At 49.2% G+C, this 22,620-nt stretch overlaps 1 protein-coding gene across 2 annotated transcripts in view; it reads left to right on the top strand.

Annotated features, from left to right (window-relative positions):
* SLC4A8 (solute carrier family 4 member 8) overlaps window positions 1-22,620 on the top strand; it is a 76,630-nt gene that overhangs the window by 3,579 nt on the left and 50,431 nt on the right. The window contains exon 1 of one of the 2 annotated variants that reach the window (XM_006122693.4): window positions 9,808-10,217. The exons of the other annotated variant lie outside the window; for it this stretch is intronic. Coding sequence (XP_006122755.3) covers window positions 10,197-10,217 — 21 coding nt within the window. The 5' untranslated portion in view covers window positions 9,808-10,196. Of the gene's footprint in view, window positions 1-9,807; window positions 10,218-22,620 lie in introns of those variants that run through there. 2 annotated transcript variants of the gene reach the window in all.

Genomic DNA, 22,620 nt, shown 5'->3' with positions numbered 1-22,620 from the left:
CTGCCCTCCCCAGCCATACTGGACCGAGCACCCAAGTGCCGGCCCAGCCCCAGTGCTGCCAAAGTTGGGTTTGCCCCAGGCCTGTACTTCCAAGCATTGGGTTGGCCCAGTACCGGGCCCAGACAGCAACCTCCCTTCCCCACCTCCACTGAGCCGCCGGCCCCAGCCAGGCCTGCCAGTGGAGGGGGGCAAAAGGGGCAATTGCACAAGGCCCCAGTGTTTCAAAGGGGCTGGTTCTCTGGACCCCTTTGAAATGCGGCTGGAGCACTGCTCTGCTGCTCCGGAGGGGGCGGGGGGCCCAGCATTGTGCTCTGGGCGGCGCGAGGAGCTGACAGCCTCCTGCCCTGCCTCTTCTATCTGAGGCTCTGCCCGTTCTGGGGGGCACAGCGCCAGGCCTCCCCACACCTTGCCCCCGGGCCCGCAGTCCGCCGGCTCCCCGCGTCGCTCCTCAATCCCCTGTCCCCAAGGGGAGGGGGATGGTGGCAGAGGAGGGGTTCTCAAGGAAGGGAAGCCCTGCAGACGCACCTTCACTGGCCTGTTATACCCACCGCCTGTGTCCGCCAGCATCCGCTGCGCCTTTTCGTGCAGGCACCATGGGCCCAACGTGCCGGCGGCAGGCACGGATCACTCGGCCCCCCCAGCCCATCGCATTAAGGAGAAAGGGCGGCCGTGGTTTTGTGATGTCGTGTAAGGCCGAGAGGCGGCACCGAACTTGGGACTTCTAGGCATGAGGCTCTACCGCCTGAGCTAAAAGCCCGCTGGCTCTCAGCTAAGGCTGTAGTGCACACTCCACGGTGCCAGTGTCCGTTGTTTTGCTCTGTGTTTGTACAGCACCTGGCGCGGTGGCCTCTGGTGCATGATGGGGGCACATGGTTGCTACTGGAACAGACATCATGAATAATGTCGTATTTACGACCAACCTCCTATACAGCCAGAACCCGAGTTACCAATGAAATCCGCACTTACGAACAGCGCGGCCGTGTGTCAGTGAATGTAATCCGACTAGCGAACATCTCGCGTTACGGCCAACTGGTTGGTCTGTCGCTCGTGCGTAAGTCGGGGACCGGCTGTAATAAGAATACTGAGCGAGGCCAATGTACTGTGGATTGTACAGCCCTCTAGGGAGACAAGGGGTGAAAACTGGGATGGGTTGAAACTGGTTTTGGTGGCCAATTGGGTTGTGGAGAAACCAATTTTTCAACGTTTGGTTTTTTCTGCAGAAAAACAAATGGACTTTTAGTTGAAAAACTGAACATCCGACACCCTTCCCCCCCGCAAATTTCAGTTTTGGAAATGTCGTTATGGCGCCAGGTGGGAATTGTAGTCTGAGTCTCTCATGCTGCCCTCTTCTCCACTGTTGGCTGGGGTCCCTCCATGAGGCTACATCTCCCAAGAAGGGAATGAACCTAGAGGTCATGTGATGGGAGCATGTGACTCGGAGCCAGGCATGCTGGGAGATATAAAAGGCAGCATACGCAGTTAGAGGGCGAGCTTCATAGGAGGTAGACCTGCTTTATCTTGACCTCTGAATTTGGAGAAATGAAACTCACGCTGGCAGGAAAGGGCCGGGAAGCCGGCTGCTGTTGGGAATATTATCCGTTGCGCTGGCGGGTGGGTTGGCTCAGGCACTTCCTGGCGGTTCTGGGGTGGCAGGGACGGTTTTAGAACGTGGAAGGAGTTCGGATCCAGTTGAGAGGAGGCCGTTGCCATTAGCAGTGGCACTGTGAATGAGTTGGATTCTTTTTATTCCGTGTAAATGGGAGTTGGTTGTTTTTTTTTTTAAAGATCTCTTTTCTCAGGATCCAAATACCAAATCCTGAATTAATCCCTCTCTTTTATTGTGAATTATTTTCAATACATTACTTCTCCCAACCAGGATCCGGGCTTTGTTTTGCCCGGCTCTGTACAAACACACAATCAGAGACAGACTTTTGCCTGGGTTCTATTCTACACAACTTCTTAAACTATCTTCGTCCCTGCATCGAAGCACACACCGTTACTAAGTGGAAGGAGCCCGTCTTTCAAACCCTGGGTTCTGTTCCTGGCTCTGCTTCTGTGTGATGTGCTTCCCCTTCCTGTGCCTAAGTATTCTTTAGTGTGAAATAGGTGTGGTGATGCTGAACTTTGGAAAGCACTTTAAGAACTACTGGTAAAGAGAAACGGAGGCCCAGAGAACTGAAAGGACCTGTCCACAGTGGGGCAGAGCCAGGAAAGAAGTTAGGTATCTTGAGTTCCCCAGTCTGGCACCATAATCCTTAAAATCATGCTGGTTCCTCAAGGTTTTCGAAGGTTTTCAGTAACACAGAAGATGGCCTGTGGGAAAGGACAGTTTAATTTATCTTTTCCATGCAATGACATTAATAGGCAGCAGGCTCAAAGCAATCAAAAGGAAGTACTTCTTCCTGAATCCATAGTTAACCTGTGGAACTCCTTGCCAGAGGATGTTGTGAAGGCCAATACGATTACAGGGTTCCAAAAAGAGCTAGATATATTCACAGAGGTTAGCTCCATCAATGGCGATTAGCCAGGATTGCAGGTTTATAGGCAAGTGAGGTGGATCCATGGCCCCAGATGGCCAAGCCATCATATCTGTGGTTCCTTTGCTCTCGTCTCTGCCTGTTGATTGCCAAACGCACCGGTGTGAGCAAGCAAACCAGGCTGTTTTCCAAGTCGGTTTCATTTGTCCACGTGTAGAGGTGGCACCTCTATAAATCGGGACTCTGTGGTCTGGCAATGGACCATGGATGTTCCAGGATCAGAGAGTCTGGTGCACTGCAAGGGTGGGAACCCAGAATGCTGAAGAGGGCATTGTGGGGTGGGGGGAGAGACCCGATGCAGGGGAGGGGGCTGGGAGCCAGGAAGCCAGACTGTGTGGGGGGGTGGTGGAGGGGAAGGCGGAGGCTGGGAAGCTGGTGGGGGAGGGGCTGGCATGATGTAGCAGAATGAGGTAGGACCCCGGAGCATTGCAGCTGGGCTTCTGGTGGGGGGAAGGGGGGAAGGCTTGGAACCCAGCATGTGGCCCAGTTGGGCTACTGGGGGAGGGGGGGAGATGGGAAATTTGGCCTAGCTGGAGCTGGAAAACCTACTGGGGAGGCAGGGCAGGGTGTGGGCCTGGCGGTGCGGGAGGGGGAGGCAGAAACAGCCTCCCTTGGTCTGGCCAAATTCCTCCTCCAGGACCAATCGAGTCCCAAGGGTGCCGGGCCAGGGAGGTGCACCCTGTATCTGGTTGAACTGAAGGTTCCACGTCACGTTAGCCGTTCAGTGAGAAGAGGCCCAGTAGATCTCAGATAATCGCCCTCCTGGGCCAAAGAGGAAGTTTGACGAAGAAAAGTTACACCCCCCAGGCCTAGGCAACCCCAGCGGCTGGAAAACGCCATTCCAACAGGGAGCAGCCATCGGCCCTCGTGGTCCCCGGAGCCTGCCACAGCACGGTGACTGCACCGTGCCACAAGGGTCAAAGGGAGAACGGTCGAGCGCCGGCCCTTTAAACTGCGGCTGGAGCCCTGCGCAGGACGGGCCAGGTGGCCCTGACAGCTGGCTGCCTCTAGCCCCGCCCCTTCTGTCGAAGCCCTGCCCTTTCTGGGGGGGCCCGGAGCTAAGCCCCGCCCCTTGTGAGGGAGAGGCACCAAGTCCAGTCCTCTGCCCTCGTGGCAGGGCCTAGCACCGTCCAGACCCGGGGTCTCCAACCTTTCAAAGCACAAGATCCCATTTTGAGTGCAATCCTGGCTCTACCTCAAACCCAGCCTCCTTCGTGCCTCTTCTCCGAAGCCCCGCCCCTGCTCACTCCGTCCTCCCTCCCTCTCTTACACCAGGAAAGCGTAGAAGTTTGGGGTGCAGGCTCTGCTCTTGGGCTAAGGGATTTGGAGTGAGAGGGACTTTGAGCTGAGCCTGGGGCAGGGAGTTGGGGTGCAGAAGAGGGTGCAGGATACAGGCTCTGTAAGGGAGTTTGGGTCCAGGGGGCACAGGGCTGGGGCACGGGCTTGGGGTGCAGGACGGGGGTTCATGACTGGGGTAGGGGTTCGGAGCTGGCTCCAGCTGGATGCTGCTGACCTCAGGAGGCTCCTGGGTGGGGGGGCAGTGGGGCCAAGGCAGGCTCACCGCTGCCCTGGCCTTGCACCACTCCCCAAAGCAGCCAGCAAACTCCCTCCCAAGTCCTGTTGTGTCCCTGCCCTTCGTTCTGTAGAGATAGAATACAGGGTAGGAGGGGGGCACCCTGACATCAGCGCCCCCTCCTCTCCCTTCCCTGCTCGGCACAGCAAGCGGGGGTGGAGGGAACAGCTGCAAGGCAAAGGGCAGGGGATGCGCAGCATTGGGAGGAGGGGGAGCTGAAGTGCCGGCACTTGATAGCCTATTGGCCCAACCAGTCGGGTTCCCCGGCCAGAGACTCCAAGATCTACCGGTAGATCCCAATCGACTGCTTGGTGACCACTGGTCTAGACCATCGCTGGCAGGCGTCTGTCCAACCTGCTCTTAAATATCTCCAGGGATGGAGATTCCACAACCTCCCTAGGCAACTTATTCCAGTGTTTAACCATCCTGACAGGAAGTTTTTCCTAATGTCCAACCTGAACCTCCCTTGCTGCAGTGTAAGCCCCTTGCTTCTCATCATCAGAGGCCAAGGAGAACAATTTTTCTCCCTCCTCCTTGTCACACCCTTTAGATACCTGAAAACCACTATCATGTCCCCTCTCAGTCTTCTCTTTTCTAAACTAAACAAGCCCAATTCCTTCAGCCTCCCCTCCTAGCTCATGTTCTCTCGACCTTTCATCATTTTTATTGCTCTTCTCTGGACCTTCTCTAATTTCTCCACATCTTTCCTGAAATGCAGTGCCCAGAACTGGACACAACGCTCCAACTGAGGCCTAATCAGTGCAGAGTAAAGTGGAAGAATGACTCCTCAGGTCTTGCTCACAACACTCCTGTTCACGCCTCCCAGAATCGTGTTTGGTTTTTTTGCAAGTGTCCCATTGCGGATTCCTATTTTGTCTGTGGTCCACTCTGACTCCCCAGATCCCTTTCTGCAGGGTTCCTTCCTAGACAGTCACTCCCCATTCTGTGTGCGTGAAACATTTTGGGTAGCATGTTATGAAACCAACGTAAAGTTGCTTAAAGAGTTTTAGGGTTAGCTGCATTCTGGTATTTTCCGAAGGCTGAGCTAAGTTGAATATTCCATTGTATGGAAACTTCTGTATCATCAAATGTTTATTTTAGGGAATTAGAAAGATGGCAAACTTGTAAGAGCAGCGGGCTCAGAGCCAGAAAGCAAGAAAAATCCATTCTGTTTGGATAATCACCAATTCTCTGGCTGGCTGCGATTCAAAGACGGACTTATTTAGCTCCGAGCATCAAGGCTTCGAGTCCCGGACGCCCGCTGCAGGAGTCTGACTTCTCAGCTACACACCCTGAGAGAGATTTACACAAAGAGAAGAAATCCCAGGGAGATCAAGGGAGGATGACAAAAACTGTTTGCGTCTGTCAGGAAGTGGAGGCAGGATAATAGATGTCTGAATAGGGTTGCATTGTTGAAAAGGTTATAATATTGCGGCTTTATTAGGCTGCTAAATCCCTCCATCGACTAACCTATTCAAAAGGCTGCTCAGGATAAGATTGCGTCCCCTAGTCGGGATGTATCTTTTTTAAACGGCCTGTAGGTTTGATGCATGTGGTCACTTCATATATTATTTAGTGTTGGTGCTCGAGAAGCACCCTGGAAGCCGAGTGCTCAGAATGCCTTTATACAAAGCACCGTGCAGCCACATAGCAAGAGATTGGCCTTTTCCCCACAGGCCACAGACGGTACAGGCAAAGGGGGGGAGGGCAGACAGATGTGGTGACTTCCCCAACATCAGCCAGCTGGGAATTGTCTCTGAGGCCAGTACACTTATCCATAGGCTACCTTGACTCTCTCGTCCTCTCTAGGCTGGGATCTGTGGTAAGATAAGGGCCTGCCACATAAGCCCACGTATCACAGGCTGGGTATGAGGACTGAGGCCTACACAGCAATGGTCAACACCCAGGTATGAGGCCTGAGGCCTACACACAATGGTCAAGACCCGGGTATGAGGCCTAAGTCCTACACAACAACGGTCAAGACCCGGATATGAGGCCTAAGTCCTACACAACAACGGTCAAGACCCGGATATGAGGCCTAAGTCCTACACAACAATGGTCAAGACCCGGATATGAGGCCTGAGGCCCACACAACAATGGTCAAGACCCGGATATGAGGCCTGAGGGCTACACAGCAATGGTCAAGTCCCGGAGGCAAACTCAGGAACGCACGCAGCCGAGCGGTGATCATCACTGAAGAAGCAGGAGACCTGTCAGGACACACCAGTGAATCCTGCCAGCTGTAGGAGCCTTTTTGGGAAAATGTGGCCACACCCTTCAGTCATGGGAAGGGGCCCTAATTCTTCCATATTCTGCTGTTTCTTCTCTTTAACTCCATCTTAACCTGGACTGGGCCAGGCACCTGTCTCTGCGAGACACTAGGTTATCACGGTGAGACATAGTGAGACTCAGGTATCATAGTGAGACATTGTCGAGGTTAGATGTGGGACAGAGAAATGCATGCTGAATTGCTTCCCTCCATCCCCAACTGGGCCCACATACGCACACACATACAGGTGACCTTAGAAATGCTAGGACAAGATGGGTGAGAAAATGCCTGTTGTCTCTCCCGGGGATTTCTCTGGGAAGCAAACACCTACACCTTCTGGAGTTTGCAGTTGAGTTTCTGCCACCTAATGTCCAAGAGCTGCTAAAACTTTGGGTAAGTCTTTAAAAAAATCAGCATGGCTCTCTGCTCCAGGCACGTTGCTAAGCATAGATCACTAGCCGGTGGCTTCTCTGTATCGAACAGCCAGTACCATAGAGCAACATGACTGGGAAGCTAGAACTGAGATTTCCAGCTGTAAAACCAGATCGGCAGGGACCATGGAATCCTAGAATCCCAGGGCTGGAAGAAACCTCAGGAGTCATCTAGTCCCACCCCCTACCCAAAGCAAGACCAACCCCAATCTCATGTTCTTCTCTAATCTCTTTGTGAGCAGTTCACAAATGTATTTATCCTCTCACGCTGCTTGTATCCTGTTTTGATTCCGTCCACTTTTATTAACTTATTAATAAAGAGGGGGATTTGATGAATTCCTTGCCGATCGGAGAAAGCTGTAGGTCCTACAGGAGAAGTGCCCTGTTTAGACCAGTATTGCTGTATCTGGAATAATGCGTGAACATTGGCCTTCATTAGTCAGGGCTCTTTCTGAGAATTGTCTGTTGTACCTCGCGGCATTTTGTGAGAGCTATTGCATTGATTTTTAAAAGATCTAGCTCTTAGGAAAGTATTTATAGTAGAAGAGGCAAGTCATTCTGCATGGCAGCAGGCTCTCATTGCAACGTTGACTGCAATTTGAGCATTATCAGCACAACCTGTGTTTCATTTTAAAGAGGGGTAAAGTCGGGACGAAACTCTTGCATGAAAATAATTATTTCTTGGTCTTATTAGTGAAAAGTTTTGAAAATGTCTCCCCCTCCCTCTCACCCTCCACAATGGAAATTTTTAATTCAAAGCAAAGAACGTGTCATCGGAACTTTTGGTGGAAAATTGTGATTTTTTTATTGAAACAAACCAACCCCTCCAAATGTGTCAGTGTCCCAAGGAAAAATTGGAATTTTTGGAGGAAAGCTTACAAAAACTGTTTCTTTCTTTGAAAATCCAATTTTCCCTTCCAAAAAAGTCAATGGAAATTTTTCAACCAGCCCTACCAATCCCGTCTTAATTTACTGTTAAATTATTTCAACCCTTTTATTGCTGTTGTTCAGCATTTATCACTCTTTGGCTTTTTGCCCAGTTTGAACAATGAGGGTAAACTGGCCTCTTTCCCTTTCGGCCTATAGGAAAACTGATCCAAAATCAGAATTTCTATCACATGGGAAACACTGATATTTCAAAATTTGTTTCCATCCCAAACTGGGTCCCAAAGTCAAAACGTCAGAAGTTTTCGTACAGTGCAAAGTTTTACTTGGTGGGATTTGTGTTCTTCTGGAAATCTAGTTCCTGTTGTGAGGCCCTAGGTGACGGTGTTGAGGCGCCTAAATTTGAAAAAGTTTGGTGTGGTATACTTGAAAACTGTGCCAGAGTGGTAGGCTGTCACTTTCAATCATAAGGGGTTTCCTGATCCTGCTTGCGTGCTAAGGGGCTCTACAGGGAAGATGCGCCTCTCTTGTGAGGAGCAACCTGGTGGGTCTATGTGTGTGGGTTGTGATGTGCGATCCGGCTGAATTCTAAGAAAGGAAGTAGTGTTGTGTTGTTGTGTTGCAACAGGAACCCTTCATGCTTTCAACTAACTTCCTGGAGTGTAGGCCGTGAAGGCCAACGGTTGCCCATAATACTTTCCATCTCCTTACAGATTGTCTCTTCCGCTTCTCCAGTTTCTTGCATCTGAGGCTTTCCTGTTAAATAATAAAAAGGCACCTGGGATTGGAGACCGAATTGTGACCTGATTTTAATTGATTAGACCTCGGTGTCGTTTTCATGTACCAGGTCATTTTACACCGAGTGTCACATTTCTTTTAAAGCTGGGCAGTTGACCTTTGGCCGGCGTCGGAGGAAGCGAGCCCATTACAAGAAGCGAAAGTGAAGCATATAACTAATTAGTTGTGCTTTTAAAAAAACCTCCATAATTTATCCTTGTAAGAGAGAGAGATGTTGAGCACAGTATAAATAAGTGATTGGAATCAAATGTTAAGCATCCCTGTAGATGCTAGGTTCAGAGTCCACTGAGGCTCTGTGGAAGTTATTGCATCACCTGCACAGTGCATTCTGGGAAATTCTCAGGAGGCGTAGCCCCCAAAAAGAAAGGAGAGATTTTCAGCAGAGGTGGCTGAAATTCGGAATTTCTGTTCCATGGGAAATTCTGACCATTAGACATTTCCTGAATTAAAAAAAAATAATCAAAAATTTCAAATTTTCCTTGTGATATAAAAACTCAGCCTAGTCACTTAGGCCTGGTCTCCACTAGAGCAGAAGGTCGACCTCAAATACTCAACTTTAGCGATGTTAATTGCATAGCTGGAGTCGATGTTTCTTAAAACACAGTGGGAGGTTGATGGGAGCAAATGTTCCCATTGGCTTCCTTTATTCCTCAGGAGGAGCAGGAATACTGGCACCAACGGAGGCACCCTCTGAGTTTGATTTAGCACGTCTTCACTAGACCTGCTCAATCAAACCCGGAAGATTGATTGCAGCAGCATAAATCTTCCCTCTAGTGTAGATGTGCCCTTAGGTAGTTGCTAATAGAGACACTTAATTGGAGGTGATTGTTGATACTTGGGGGCAGTGATTGGGTAATGAGGTAATTAGCTCACTAAGGGAAAATATATAATTGGCAGGAACAGGAAGAAAAGAGGGAGAGCGGAGAATGAACTGGGTGTGGAAGAGAAAGCTGGGTGGAAGGCTTCTCTTTACACATACTTGTACTGTGTTTTCCGAAGCTGACAATGTAAAGGTGAAAGATACACCCAGGGAAAATAAATCTATCTATCGTAGGGTTAGAGTAATAGACAACCCAGATGCGCCCGGAAGCTGGGTGCACCGATTAGCTGTGACACCGCCCTGAAATGAACCTCAGTCCCATAAGCTCTTTGACCAGCCCATACGGTTATGTGTCAGCCTCGCGGTTGATTGAAACTTAGCCCCTCCTCCCACTCCGATGCCTTTGTCCAGGCTGACTCAGGTGCGATATCTTTTTAAAAGCACATAGAACCTTTTGGCTTGTGATGCGTATTTTCAGAAGCCAGTAGAACCAACCCCCAACTTGCTGTTTACTTTGTGCCATGCTGTGTCATTGGCCATCAGATCCGAGAGTCGTTTGCCATTTCGGCGTTCGCTGCAGGGTTACCGGGTGGACTAATCAGAGTCGTATGAAAGTGCCCATTGGGTTTTCCCCTCCTTTGGCTCCAGGACTAGGATCGCAGTATTTAACGGCTAATCCGGACGTCCGTTGGCTGCTTTTTCTTTTTTAATCAAAAGCAATTGCTGTAAAGTTCCCCTCTCTCCCCATGGCCCAACGCAGGCAGCAGCTTGGAGGCTGAACTCGGCGAAACAGGCAGGGAATTGGCTCCGAGGTCCGATCTGGATACGAAATAAATAAAGCATTGGCTCACTCCGCAGCAGTGGGCCCAGACTGAAAGCAGCCATGTCCTCGGAGAGACTGCAGGTAACGGGAGACGCGGGCAGGTGATAAAAAACACAATGGGGTTGAAAAGAACAGTGCTCGTACTGAACTATAAAACCCCGGTGGCCCACTGCATTAGCATGTTCGGAAGTGATGCTCAGCAGGAGCGGGGAGGAAACGGTTTCAAAGCGAGAGGGGGTGCCTGGGAAGCAAAACGGTGGGGCATGTGGCCGAGGGACGTAGACAGAAGTGGGTGTTGAAAGAACCAGGGTGCAGCAATTCGGATCAGAAAGGGAGGAGAGGAAAGCGTGCCACGGTTGCATACGGCAAAGGGACGGCTGAAGTCACACGGACTGATGCATGTCCGGGATGAGTGCTGTTGCTGTCGCAATCCTGAATGCGCATATCGTGGATATAGGGTGTTCTAGGCAGATGTGTGCCTGGCTGCGGCTACAAAACAGACGCTGGCTGAGGATAAGAAAGGGGGTACATTTATATGGGGGTCCGGACCTTTCCAGGACCCAACCCCTGATGCAAGCAGGGACACACCTTCATGACTGTCCTGTGATAGGAGTCAGTGTCCCTGGATTCCTAGAACAGCTGCGAGGCGTTGCCGCCTAGAAAGCATGCAGGGTCCTCACCAGACTTCCCCCACGAGGGCATGCTGAGTTGGGGACGATGAAAAGAACAGGGGCAAGTTTTTCTGCCCCTCCCTGGCTGTGTCCAGACTCAGGGGTTTTTTCGGGAAAAGTAGCCTTTTTCCGAAAAAACTTCCCCTGCGTCCAGACTCAAGCCGCGTTCTTTCGAAATTAAATCGAAAGAACGCGGCTCTTCTTTCGATGGCGGTAAACCTCATTTCACGAGGAAGAACGCCTTCTTTCGAAAGTTCCTCTTTCGAAAGAAGGCGTTCTTCAATGTAAATAGGGCTTCTTCGAAAGAGAGCATCCAGACTCACTGGATGCTTTCTTTCGAAAAAGCAAGCCGCTTTTTCGAAAGTTCAACGTGCAGTCTAGACGCTCTCTTTCAAAAGAGGCTTGCAGTCTAGACATAGCCCCTGAGAGCAAGTGATCAGGCCCTTTGTCACTGCTGGAGAAAGATTACCTCTGCCCCCGCTGTCTTCTGCTGCCCTGTGGGAATTCCGAATGCCTGTTCCCGGTAACAGGCGGGTAACAGGCGGTAACACCTTCTCCCAGCAGGGCCAGGGTTACAAAAACTTTCCCCTGCCCAAGCCAGTTGTTCTGGAGTTCACTTTCTCCCCTCTAGCTATGAGGCTGCCTTTAAGTTTGTCCTTGACAGCTCATGCATATTGACAGTCCTGTTTCTGCAATAGCCTCTGCTTGGGGCTGGTAGCTTCTTCAAATGGGATTTACCTCCCATGGATTGAACCTCTCTAGTCCGGCACCCTTGGGAGAATTTGCCGGCACCCTCTCTAGTCCGGCACCCTCGGGAGAATTTGCCAGACCACGGGAGGTCGATACTGTCTAGCAGCATTACCAACACTTTCGCTGCTTCCTGGGCTCTGCGAAGACATTGAGGAGTAAATTAGAACGAACTAACAGCACAGGACACTGCGAGTGAGTCTACACAGCAATGTTTTTCGGAACAACGGCCGTTATTCTGAAATAGCAGTGTGAGCGTCTACACAGCAATTCCGTTATTTCAAAATAAATTCAAAATAACAGACGGTTTATTCCGATTTCTGTAAACCTCATTCCACGAGGAATAGCGCCTCTTCCGAAATAGCTATTTCGGAATAGCAGTAATGTGGATGCTCCACTGCTGCTATTTTGAAATAGCTCCTGCCCAGGGCTATTGAAGTAATTACTCCCCAGTGCCTCCTGGGGCTTCAAATCAAGGTGGTACATTCACATTAGGGGAGCCTGCCTCGGATTCATTTGGAGGCTTCCCTGTAGTGTAGACGTGCTATTCCGAAATAAGCTATTGCGGAGTATTTCTTCCAGAAGAGCTTATTTCGAAATAAGCGGGCAGTGTAGACGTACCCTGAGAGCCAGGACTGGGGGCAATAAAGAAACTTTATGGGACCACGGGAAACTTGGCCACCCCCATGCTAAGGGGCCATCCGGTGAACTCAAATCGTGCTGAACCACGGACGTTGCCGGACCAGAGAGTGCTGGACCAGAGATTACCAGATGAGAGAGGTTCAACCTGTAGTGATTAGATTATTTCTCTTTACAGGGAATTAGGCCTCAAAGCCAAGGGATTTAGACACCTCATGTCCATAGGAATCGGTCACAGCTCTGGGCCTAAGTACTGGCGAAAGGAGCCAGGAGCGAGCTCCCCGGGACAGGGTGATGTCCAGGCGTATCTCACGGGATTTTCCAGGCTCCGCCCCCTCAAATCTGCGCCTATTGAAATCAGCTGAGAAGCTCCTGTTGATTTCAGTGGTGCAGGGGGATCAAACCCAACGCAGATGGGGTTTGGCTATAGCCTGTGCCTCCCTGGCAGAATCCGGCCCAAAACGCGGAAGGGGGTCAGGTTATTTATATTGTAGCCATTCCCAGGGTGCAAAGTTTGGCAGGAGCCTCAGAATAGCGGCTCCTTTCTGGCTTCGTGCTAATCTCAAGACTGGGTTTCCCGCTCGGATTATTCCTCGTGGACTCGGTTTTAAAACGAGAACGGCAGAGCCTCAGCGCCTGGTCCGTGGGCCGAGAGAAATCCAAGCCCTGGGAACAGACACTCTGCCGTGATGGCTGGTGAGGAGTTGTCGCTGGGTCTCGAGGAATCCCTCGAGAGCTTGTATTTTTAGCGCTGTTCCCATTTTTTCCGAGCAACGACACGTCAGTCATTAGGGTGGGAAAAAGAAAGGACAACACGGCAGCCAAAGCTCTTATGCTCAGCAACTTCCTCTCTCTCTCTCTGAAGCCAGGTCTACGCTGGCAGAGAAAATAATAGAATCAGAGGATACAGGAATGGGAAGGGACCTCGAGAGGTCATCGAGTCCAGTCCCCTGCCTTCACTGCAGGACCAAGCACCGATCATCCCTAGCAGGCGTCTGTCCAACCTGCTCTTAAATATTTCCAGAGATGGAGATTCCACAACCTCCCTGGGCAATTTATTCCAGTGTTTAATCACCCTGACAAGCAGGAAGTTTTTCCTAATGTCCAACTTCAACCTCCCTTGCTGCAATTTAAGCCCATTGCTTCTTGTCCTGTCCTCAGAGGCCAAGGAGAACAATTTTTCTCTCTCCTCCTTGTAACACCCTTTTAGGTACCTGAAAACAGCTCTCATGTCCCCTCTCGGTCTTCTCTTTTCCAAACTAAACAAGCCCAGTTCTGTCAGTCTTCCCTCATAGCTCATGTTTTCTAGACCTTTCATCATGTTTGTTGATCTTTTCTGGACCTGCTCCAATTTCTCCATACATTTCTTGAAATGTAGTGCCCAGAGCTGGACACAGTCCTCCCATTGAGGCCTATTCAGCACAGAATTGAGCGGAAGAATTACAACATTGATGTGAATTACATTGCTGGAGTCAATGTACCTAGCATCGATTTTTCTGGGGCAGTCCCTCAGATGGAGGTCGATGGGAGAAATGCTCTGGTCAACTTCTCTTGCTGTGAGGAGTAATGGTGCCAATAGGGGCACCCTCAGTGTTTGATTTATAGGGTCTTTACTAGACCTGCTAAATCGAACCCTGGATAATCAATTGTGAGAACATCTGGTCAGTGGAGCCGTGGCCTGAGCCATGACAGAATTGAAAGTCAGGCATATCTTGTTTGTGACTTAGCCCAGATCCACACTAGAAAAGCAATACCAACAAATGAAGACATAACTTAACTCTGCTTTGCAGTGATACCCACAAAAACACTTGACCATAGTTACCCTAATGGTCTGCTGACACCCTGCCTAGCAGGCTAACTGGTACTGATTCTTTGTTTCCTTGTTCTCTCTTGGCTGGCTACTGATCCCGGTCTCATTCTTAGATTGTAAGCTGTTTGAGGCAGGGACCTTTTCGGTTTGCTGTTTGTACAGCATCTAGCATGGTAGGGTCTTGGCCCAGACTTGGGGTTGGTTCCCAGAACAAAATAAGCTATCTGGACCAAAGTACTTTCATGCTGGTATAACTACATCTCCAGTAGGGCTTTTGTAGGTATAGCAATGCTGCCAAAAAGCACCTTCCTACCCACTCACAAACACTCAGCAGTCCCTGCTTTACCAGCAAAGGTTTCTAGTGCAGATCTGGCTGGAGAGCCTCACCTACCGACCTATGTTTTACACATCAACTCTGAATTTGACACATGAGGCCTTTTCTAAACTGTCGACCGTAGGCTGTGGACCTAAGTTATGCAACTTCACTACGTGAAGAACGGAGCTGAAATCGGTATACTTAGGTCTGCTTAGCACGGCATCTTCATTGCAGTAAGCCGACAGCTAACACTCTTCCACCAACTCCGCTTTTCTTCTCATTTTGGTGGAGTAGCGGAGTTGATAGGAGAGCACTTAGCGATCGATTTATCATGTCTCCATTAGACGCGATGCATCAACCCCTGCACGATCAATCGCTGCCCGTTGATGCAGTGGGTAGTGAAGAGTCTACCCCAGTTTAAGGAGTCCAAACTGATCTAAGTTACATGTGAAAGGGGCTGGAAAAAAGATGTAAATTATATCTAATTATTTCCCCTGTGATTCATCTCTGAGATGGGCCCCACACATTTTACACTGAAAGTCCATATTTACCAACAGCTGCCACACACTGTAGTATCCCACATGATCACAGTCTCCCCTTATAATTAGGAAAATAAACAACTATATTGTCCGTGGGGTTTCCGGTGGCAAATATTGATTTTTAAAAGGCAACCACTGTTATTTTAGCTCTCGGAAATGGTGATTTTTTTTTAGTAGCAAGTATGGGACAAAGGGTCCTCCAAAGCCACAGGGGGCAGCGTTAATGTAGACAATTTTGGCAGGCTCGGTGGCGGGTGCATGGTGTCTGCCTCATTAGTTAAGTTGTGTTGAAATTAGTTGGAGGGGTGATGTAACTCACCAGCAAGTCTGGGAATCGACTACATAAACGGAACACTCTCCCACTGTGGTCAGATCTCTTTCCACGTGCCAGTGTAACCCACACACCTGCTGGGTGTGGTGTCCTGTCTCATGCAGTGCTACTGAGGCCAGGTCTATACTAGATGCAGAAGGTCGGCTTACGGTACGCAACCCCACTGACATAAATAACCTCAAAGGGGTCGCCGTGTAAGTCTGTAATTTTAAAAACAACGAGTCGTCCTGTGGCACCTTAGGGTGTGTTTACACTTGCACCCTATTTCGAAATAGGGATGCAAATGAAGGTATTCGACATTGCAAATGAAGCTGGGATTTAAATATCCTGCGCTTCATTTGCATATTTGCGTTATGGCGCTATTTTGAAATAAAACGTGCTGTGTAGATGCGTTATTTCGAGAGGAAACCCTTCTCTCGAAATAACTGTTAAACCTCATTTTATAAGGAATAAGGGTTTATTTTGAGAGAAGGGTTTTCTCTCAAAATAACGCATTTACACAGTGTGTTTTATTTCAAAATAGCGCTATTTTGAAATAGCGCCATAATGCGAATATGCAAATGAAGCACAGGATATTTACATCCTGGCTTCATTTGCAATTTCAAATGTCTTCATTTGCAGCCTATTTCAAAATAGAGTGCAAGTGTAGACATACCCTTAGAGACTAACAAAAATATATATAGTATCCTGAGCTTTTGTGGGCAAAACCCACTTCCTCAGATGAGCTGGAGTGGAAAAAATGAGAACCCAGAATTTAGAGACACAAGGAAGAGAAAGGAAAAAAAAAAGGACCTGTCAAGTGGAGTGCCCTCACCGTTCGATTTAGCGGGTCTTTACTAGACCTGCTAAATCAAATGTCAGAAGATCGATCGCCAGCATGTAGTCCTAGCAATGGAGAGGATGAATGAGAGTGCTCCATAGCCTTCGCTGAGAGCCAGCTGGCTTTTCTCTCCTGCGGCAGAGACTCCGCACTGAGGTCCCAGGTTCGGTTCGGTCAGGGTTACACCAGCTCAGCCAGGAATACAAAGGACAGGCAATGCCACTTAAAGGCCTTAATTGAAAAACAACTGGTGCTAACGAGTTTAAATTTCCATGAGCTAGAGTTCTGCTGCAGGGCTATTGCTTTTACATCCTGCCTTTTAAGACGGGTCAGATAAGACTCACTCGAATCAGGATCTGTCTGATGTTGCCTTCGAATGAAACCACTGGGGTGATTCTGTGCCTGTCTGAAACTTTGCCAGAGGCAGTCTGGCGGCTGTTGCTAAGAGGGGACACACAGCAGCAGAGCTAGTTACAGGAGTAATTAGGAAATGGAAAGGCAAGAGGGTTTGTGATAATAACCTTGCTGCTAAGTAACAGGAATTAGTTCTGCAGAAATAGGACCAATTTGCTTTCTGTCAACAAAGTCAGCACAAGTTTCCACCAGACCTGGGACTTGTGGGGCTGTAACGAGCAATGCTCCTTCTCCGACGGGAACCACGTCTGTGGTCTCAGTGGTTTCCCGTTGTTTTTCGTGGCCGGCGCTAGGATTCTCCCGAATGCACGGTGTTTATTTGCAAGCGATGCCGTGCGTTTGAAGTAAGAACTCAGAAGAGACACGTCCAGACAAACACGCCACCCAAGTCTCCTCCTGTGGAGTTCGGATTTTCTTTTTAATCATTTTCCCAGCATGTTCCAAACATCAGCAAGAGTAGGGTCTGTGGCAAATATGCTAGGCTGAAGCATAGCATGATAGCGGTCTTTTTGGCTGGGCTTGAATTCGGAACCAGCAGAGCTAAAAAGCATCAGTTATTAGAACTTTAGCTAAAGCTGGAGCTATCGCCGGCTTGTATGTCTAAACTACACCCCTTTTTCGATAAAGGGATGTAAATTAGACGTATCGAAAGTGCAAATGAAGCTGGGATTTGAATTTCCTGCGCTTTATTTGCATAATGGCGGCCGCCGCTTTTTTTCAAAACGGGGCTTTTCGAAAAAACCTGGCAGTTTAGAGGGGGCATTTTCGACAGAAATACCCCGTTTCGAAAGATCCTGTACTCTGGCTTCATTTGTACTTTCGATATGTCTAATTTACATCTTTTTATCGAAAAAGGGGTGTAGTCCAGACTGTGGAACAGACACAGAGTCTGTAACACGCAGTCACCAGTGCATTAGCCCTTCAGGTCCCAAGTACTGTCCCAGGGCCCAGATGGTACAATTCCGGTTCAACGCCTGCTAACCTTAGTTATTTGCCTTACCGCTTCTGATCAGCTGTTTGTTTTTGGATCCTTCGTTCCTCAATTAGTCTCCTTCTTACATAAGCACAGCCAGACTGCATCAAACCAAAGGTCCATGTAGCCCAGTGTCCTGTCTTCTGACAGTGGCCAATGTCAGGGGCCGCCAGGGAATCATCATATGATCCCTCCTCTGTTGGCCCTTCCCAGCTTCTGCTGGGAAGGAGAGGCTAGGGATACCATTCCTACCCATCCTGGTTGATAGCCATTGATGGACCTATTTTCCATGAATTTATTTAGCTCTTTCTTGAACCCGGTTGTAGTCTTGGACTTCACCACATCCTCTGGCAAGGAGTTCCACAGGTTAACTCTGCGCCACGTGAAGAAAAACTTCTTGTTGCTTGTTTTAAACCTGCTACCTATTCCTTTCACAACATCCTTTGGCAAGGAGTTCCACAGGTTATTAATACGTCCCATCTAGAGACCCTAACCAAGATCGAGGCCCCATTGTGCTAGTCCAAACACACAGTAGGAGACAACCCCTGACCCAAAGGGCTTGGGGTCTAAGGAACCGAAACATGCTCATGGTGAGGGCTTTTGTTTTAAAAAGTGGACTCATTCCAGCTACCTGTTGGATGTTGCCAATCTGTTTGGGGGCATCCATACAAGTCGCAGGTGTCGCTAAACTTTGTTCTTTCCAAGGCTTGCCTCTGCCAGCATCGCAGACAGGCGTGCAGGGAAACAAAATGGAATCCAAGGATAAGAGAGCAGAAGAATGGGGTGGTAGATGATGACAAAGAAGCATATTTAATTGTATCTCTGTTTACAAAGCAGAGCGCTACGCATGCCGACATAACATATGCTTTTAAATCAAGCTCCTTGTTCTTGTTTGATTCGAGCCCATTAATATGTGTGAGCAGCGTTGCTTTTAGCTTTCCTGTTTCTATAAAGCAGCTCTCTTGCAATTGTATTGCGAGTCAGTGGGTTTGTTGTTGTTTTAGCTCCAGCAGCCATCACGGTATTTTTTGTTTTTTGCTTCACAACTCTTGGCCCCTCCCTTTTTTTTCTCAACAAACTTTTTCCTGGCATGTTTTTGTTGTTGTTGTTGTTCGGTATTTTTTCTGAAACCATCTGGCAACCCTCATGTCTTATGCGAGCCAAGGGAATAAGATACATTCTGAGACAAACGCAAACTAAAAAGTGACCATTCCTGCCTCTCAGAATCCCTTCTCTGCGCCTCCCAGCTGGAAAGGTTTTGCTTTTTTTTTTGTTTCTGGAAAGCTCTCTTTGCAAAGAGTGATACCAGCTTCGCCTGCACGCAGGGCAGGATTAAGACCTTTAGAAGCCCTAAGCACTGAAAAGCTTATGGTGCCCCGCCATATGTAATTCAAAATAAAAACAATACTACACCGTAAAATAAATTTTTATTTTTCGAAATGACACAAAACTTACATGTCTGCTGAAATGAAAATAGCTTCTTTCTAGATTTTCTGATTGCAAAATTCTGGATAAGTTCATTGACGCTGACTCGACGAAGCACGTCCGCTTCCATACACAATAGGGAAAGCGAATCAACTCTGTCCTGACACGTAGTTCTCTGAGGTTTTTTTATTATTTCAGCTGATAAAAAGAGGGCTCTGCAGAGTTCTGATTTTTCCCATGATGACGACTTCGATGCTTTTTTTGAACTATCAAATTTAAAAAAAACCCCTCTTTTTTTTGGTGCCCCTGTTCGGCTGGCGCCCTAAGCACGTGCTTAGTCTGCCTATTGGGTAATCCAGCCCTGCCTGCACACCTGACTTTCCAAGTGCTGAGGGGAAACATAAGGGGTGTGTCTAGACTACATGCCTCCTTCGACGGAGGCATGTAGATTAGCCAGATCGGAAGAGGGAAATGAAGCCGCGATTAAAATAATCGTGGCTTCATTTAAATTTAAATGGCTGCCCCGATCTGCCGATCAGCTGTTTGTCGGCAGATCGGGGCAGTCTGGACGCGATGCGCCGACAAAGAAGCCTTTCTTCATCGGCACAGGTAAACCTGGTTTCACGAGGCTTACCTGTGCCGATGAAGAAAGGCTTCTTTGTCGGCGCCTCGCGTCCAGACTGCCCCGATCTGCCGACAAACAGCTGATCGGCAGATCGGGGCAGCCATTTAAATTTAAATGAAGCCGCGATTATTTTAATCGCAGCTTCATTTCCCTCTTCCGATCTGGCTAATCTACATGCCTCCGTCGAAGGAGGCATGTAGTCTAGACACACCCAAGGACACAACGGTGTACTTTCCCCCTGTTGAAAGAGTCTTAACAATGAAGAGCAGAAATGTAGCATGAAGAGAAGGACAAAATGCTATTCCAAAAGGCGCTGTGTTAAAGCCACAACTGTGGCGTACGTCCGAAATGCAGCCGGTCTTCGCATCTTTGCTCAGAGAGAGGGGCGATCCTTTTCCACAAGGCCGATGTCAGGGAAAAGCAAAGACTTTTCTGTGTCCTTTTTGGTTGTTGTGCATTTTGAGAAACGAACATTTTCTCTGGCCTGAACCATCCTGAAAGTGACTGCATGTGGACACCGTTATGCCAATTTTAACATCTTTAAACCAGCTAAATAAACTGGGAATAAACTATACTGCTCTAAAAGTTTCCGAGGGGTAGCCGTGTTAGTCTGTAACTGGGAAAACTTAAAAACACGCACCTAGCAGCTCCTTAGAGACTAACAAAAAATGTCGGTGGTATCATGAGCTTTCATGGGCACAACCCACTTCTACAGATCAATGGAGTTTAAGGGGTCGGTCCTTAAATAAATAACCTCTCTGTGCTACCTATTTGAAACCTGGTCCAACGCCTTCAACTCCAGTCATCTGAAGAGGTGGGCTGTGCCCACGAAAGCTCATGATACCACCGACATTTTTTGTTAGTCTCTAAGGTGCTGGGAGGCTATTTGTTGTTTTTTATACCGATATAAGTGTACCTCCTTCCACACTACAGGGGGTTTATTGCTTTAACGATGCTGATATAATTAAAGTGTGTATAGAATCATAGAATCATAGAATACTAGGACTGGAAGGGACCTCGAGAGGTCATCGAGTTCAGTCCCCTGCCCTCATGGCAGGACCAGATACTGTCTAGACCAGTGGTCCCCAACACGGTGCCTGCAGGCGCCATGGCGCCCATGGGGGCATTTGTTTGTGCCCGCCCAGTGCTTGGTGCTGGCCCCACCCTGGACACGTGGTGCATGCGTGGTGCCGGAGCCGGCCCCGGGCACATGGTGCACGGGGAGCGCCAGCCCCAGGCGCACGGCGAATTGGGTGCTCTGTCCCCCGGGCGTGCGGCGAATTGGCCGCCCTGCCCCTGGGCACGCGGCTATGGGGGGCGCCGGCCCCAGGCGCGTGGCTATGGGGGGCGCCAGCCCGGGGAGCGCGGCAAATTGGCCTCCCTGCACCCGGGCGCGCGGCTATGGGGGGCGCTGGCCCCGGGAGCATGATGAATTGGCTGCCCTGGCTCCCGGGCGCGTGGCTGTGGGGGGGGGGGGGAAGCCGGCTTTGGGCGTGCGGCTCTGGAAGACACTGGCCCCAGGCTTGCTGCAAACGGGCAGCCCCCCCACCCATGGCCACGCGGCGCATAAGGTTGATGGCCCCAGGCACGTGGTTCATGGGGGTGTGGTGTATGCGTGGCCCCGCCCCCGGGTGCGCGAGTGTCTCCGCCATCTGGCACCCGGCAGCCGAACAGCCACGCCCCCTGGTGCCTGGCAGCTTCAAATGGTTGGGGACCACTGGTCTAGACCATCCCTGATAGACATTTCTCTAACCTACCCTTAAATATCTCCAGAGATGGGGATTCCACAACCTCCCTGGGCAATTTATTCCAGTGTTTGACCACCCTGACAGTTAGGAAGTTTTTCCTAATGTCCAACCTCAACCTCCCTTGCTGCAGTTTAAGCCCATTGCTTCTTGTTCCATCCTCAGAGGCCAAAATGAACACGTTTTCTCCCTCCTCCTTATGACACCCTTTTAGATACCTGAAAACCGCTCTCATGTCCCTCCTCAGTTTTCTCTTTTCTAAACTAAACAAACCCAATTCTTTCAGACCAGGGCTGGGCAAGATGTGGCCCTGGGACCGGATCCGGCCCGCCTAACACTTTCATCCAGCCCACAGGCTGCATCTAGCTGTTTTCTATTTATATCCTGCTGCCTGTACCACTGAATTTCCAGGCGGTGGCTCAGGCAGCAGGATCCTATTTAAATGGCTCCTGGCTCCCACTTGTGGTGCTACTCCAGCAGAGGCTGGAGCCGTGAGCTCTTTGCTGTGTGTTTAATTCCATGTCTCCAGCCCAGTTCTCAGCCCCGCCCCTTCCTTGTCAGCCCCACCCCTTTTGGGGGTGGAGCCAGCCCCTGACCACGTACCGAAATTCATTAAGTGGCCCCCTGATGAAAATTATTGCCCACCCCGGTATAGACCATAAACATCATGAGATTTACCACCTCCCCTCACAATGGTTGGGATCAGTTTATTTGTCTTGTGTGTTTCTTAACTTTTAGGCCTCACATTTTTGAACCTTTCTCTGTAATTATGAGGGCTTAAAAAAAAGAAGAAGACGGTGATGGCAGGAAAATCTCATGACTCCAGGAGCTGGGTATTTTTGGAAACTCACCAAATCTCTCAAGACGCATAATTAAATCAGGAGACATGCGTGAATCCATGATGTTGTGAATGTTTGACTGTAGCTCCTTGCTTCTTCGCGTTCCGCTGGTCTCTGTCGGGATTGGGATGGCATTATGCTTGGTGCTGTACAAACATCTAGGAAGATAAGTGGTTACAGTTTTAGCAGTGGCAGCGCAGCTAAGCCAACACTAAAGGTACGTCTGGACTATGTTCCTCTTTCGAAAAAGGAATACAGGCTAGACGCACCTTAACTGTGTTTGAGAATCTCACATTGTGCTGCTAATTGGAGCCAGGTGAAAAGGGCATCTTTTGGCGCATTGGCAACTCTGAAAATGAAGAAAAAATCATTTACGATTGAATTGAAAAGAAAGTTTTTGGTGTGTTGAAAAGTTGAAAAAAATCACATGGTGGGAACACAATGTTTCATTTTTATTGCACGCACTTTAAAATGTTTCAACTGTAAAAAAAAAAAAATACAAGGAACGGAAATTTTGAAATGTCTTTGGAATTGTTTTTAATAGGTTTTGGTTCTGAATGAGAAAAATGCGGCAGCATTGCCGCGGGTTC

This window comes from Pelodiscus sinensis, chromosome 19 (genome assembly GCF_049634645.1).
Source record: "Pelodiscus sinensis isolate JC-2024 chromosome 19, ASM4963464v1, whole genome shotgun sequence".
NCBI lineage: Eukaryota > Metazoa > Chordata > Testudines > Trionychidae > Pelodiscus > Pelodiscus sinensis.
Note: the sequence above shows the minus strand (reverse complement) of the source record. Positions and strands in the feature narration are given on the sequence as shown.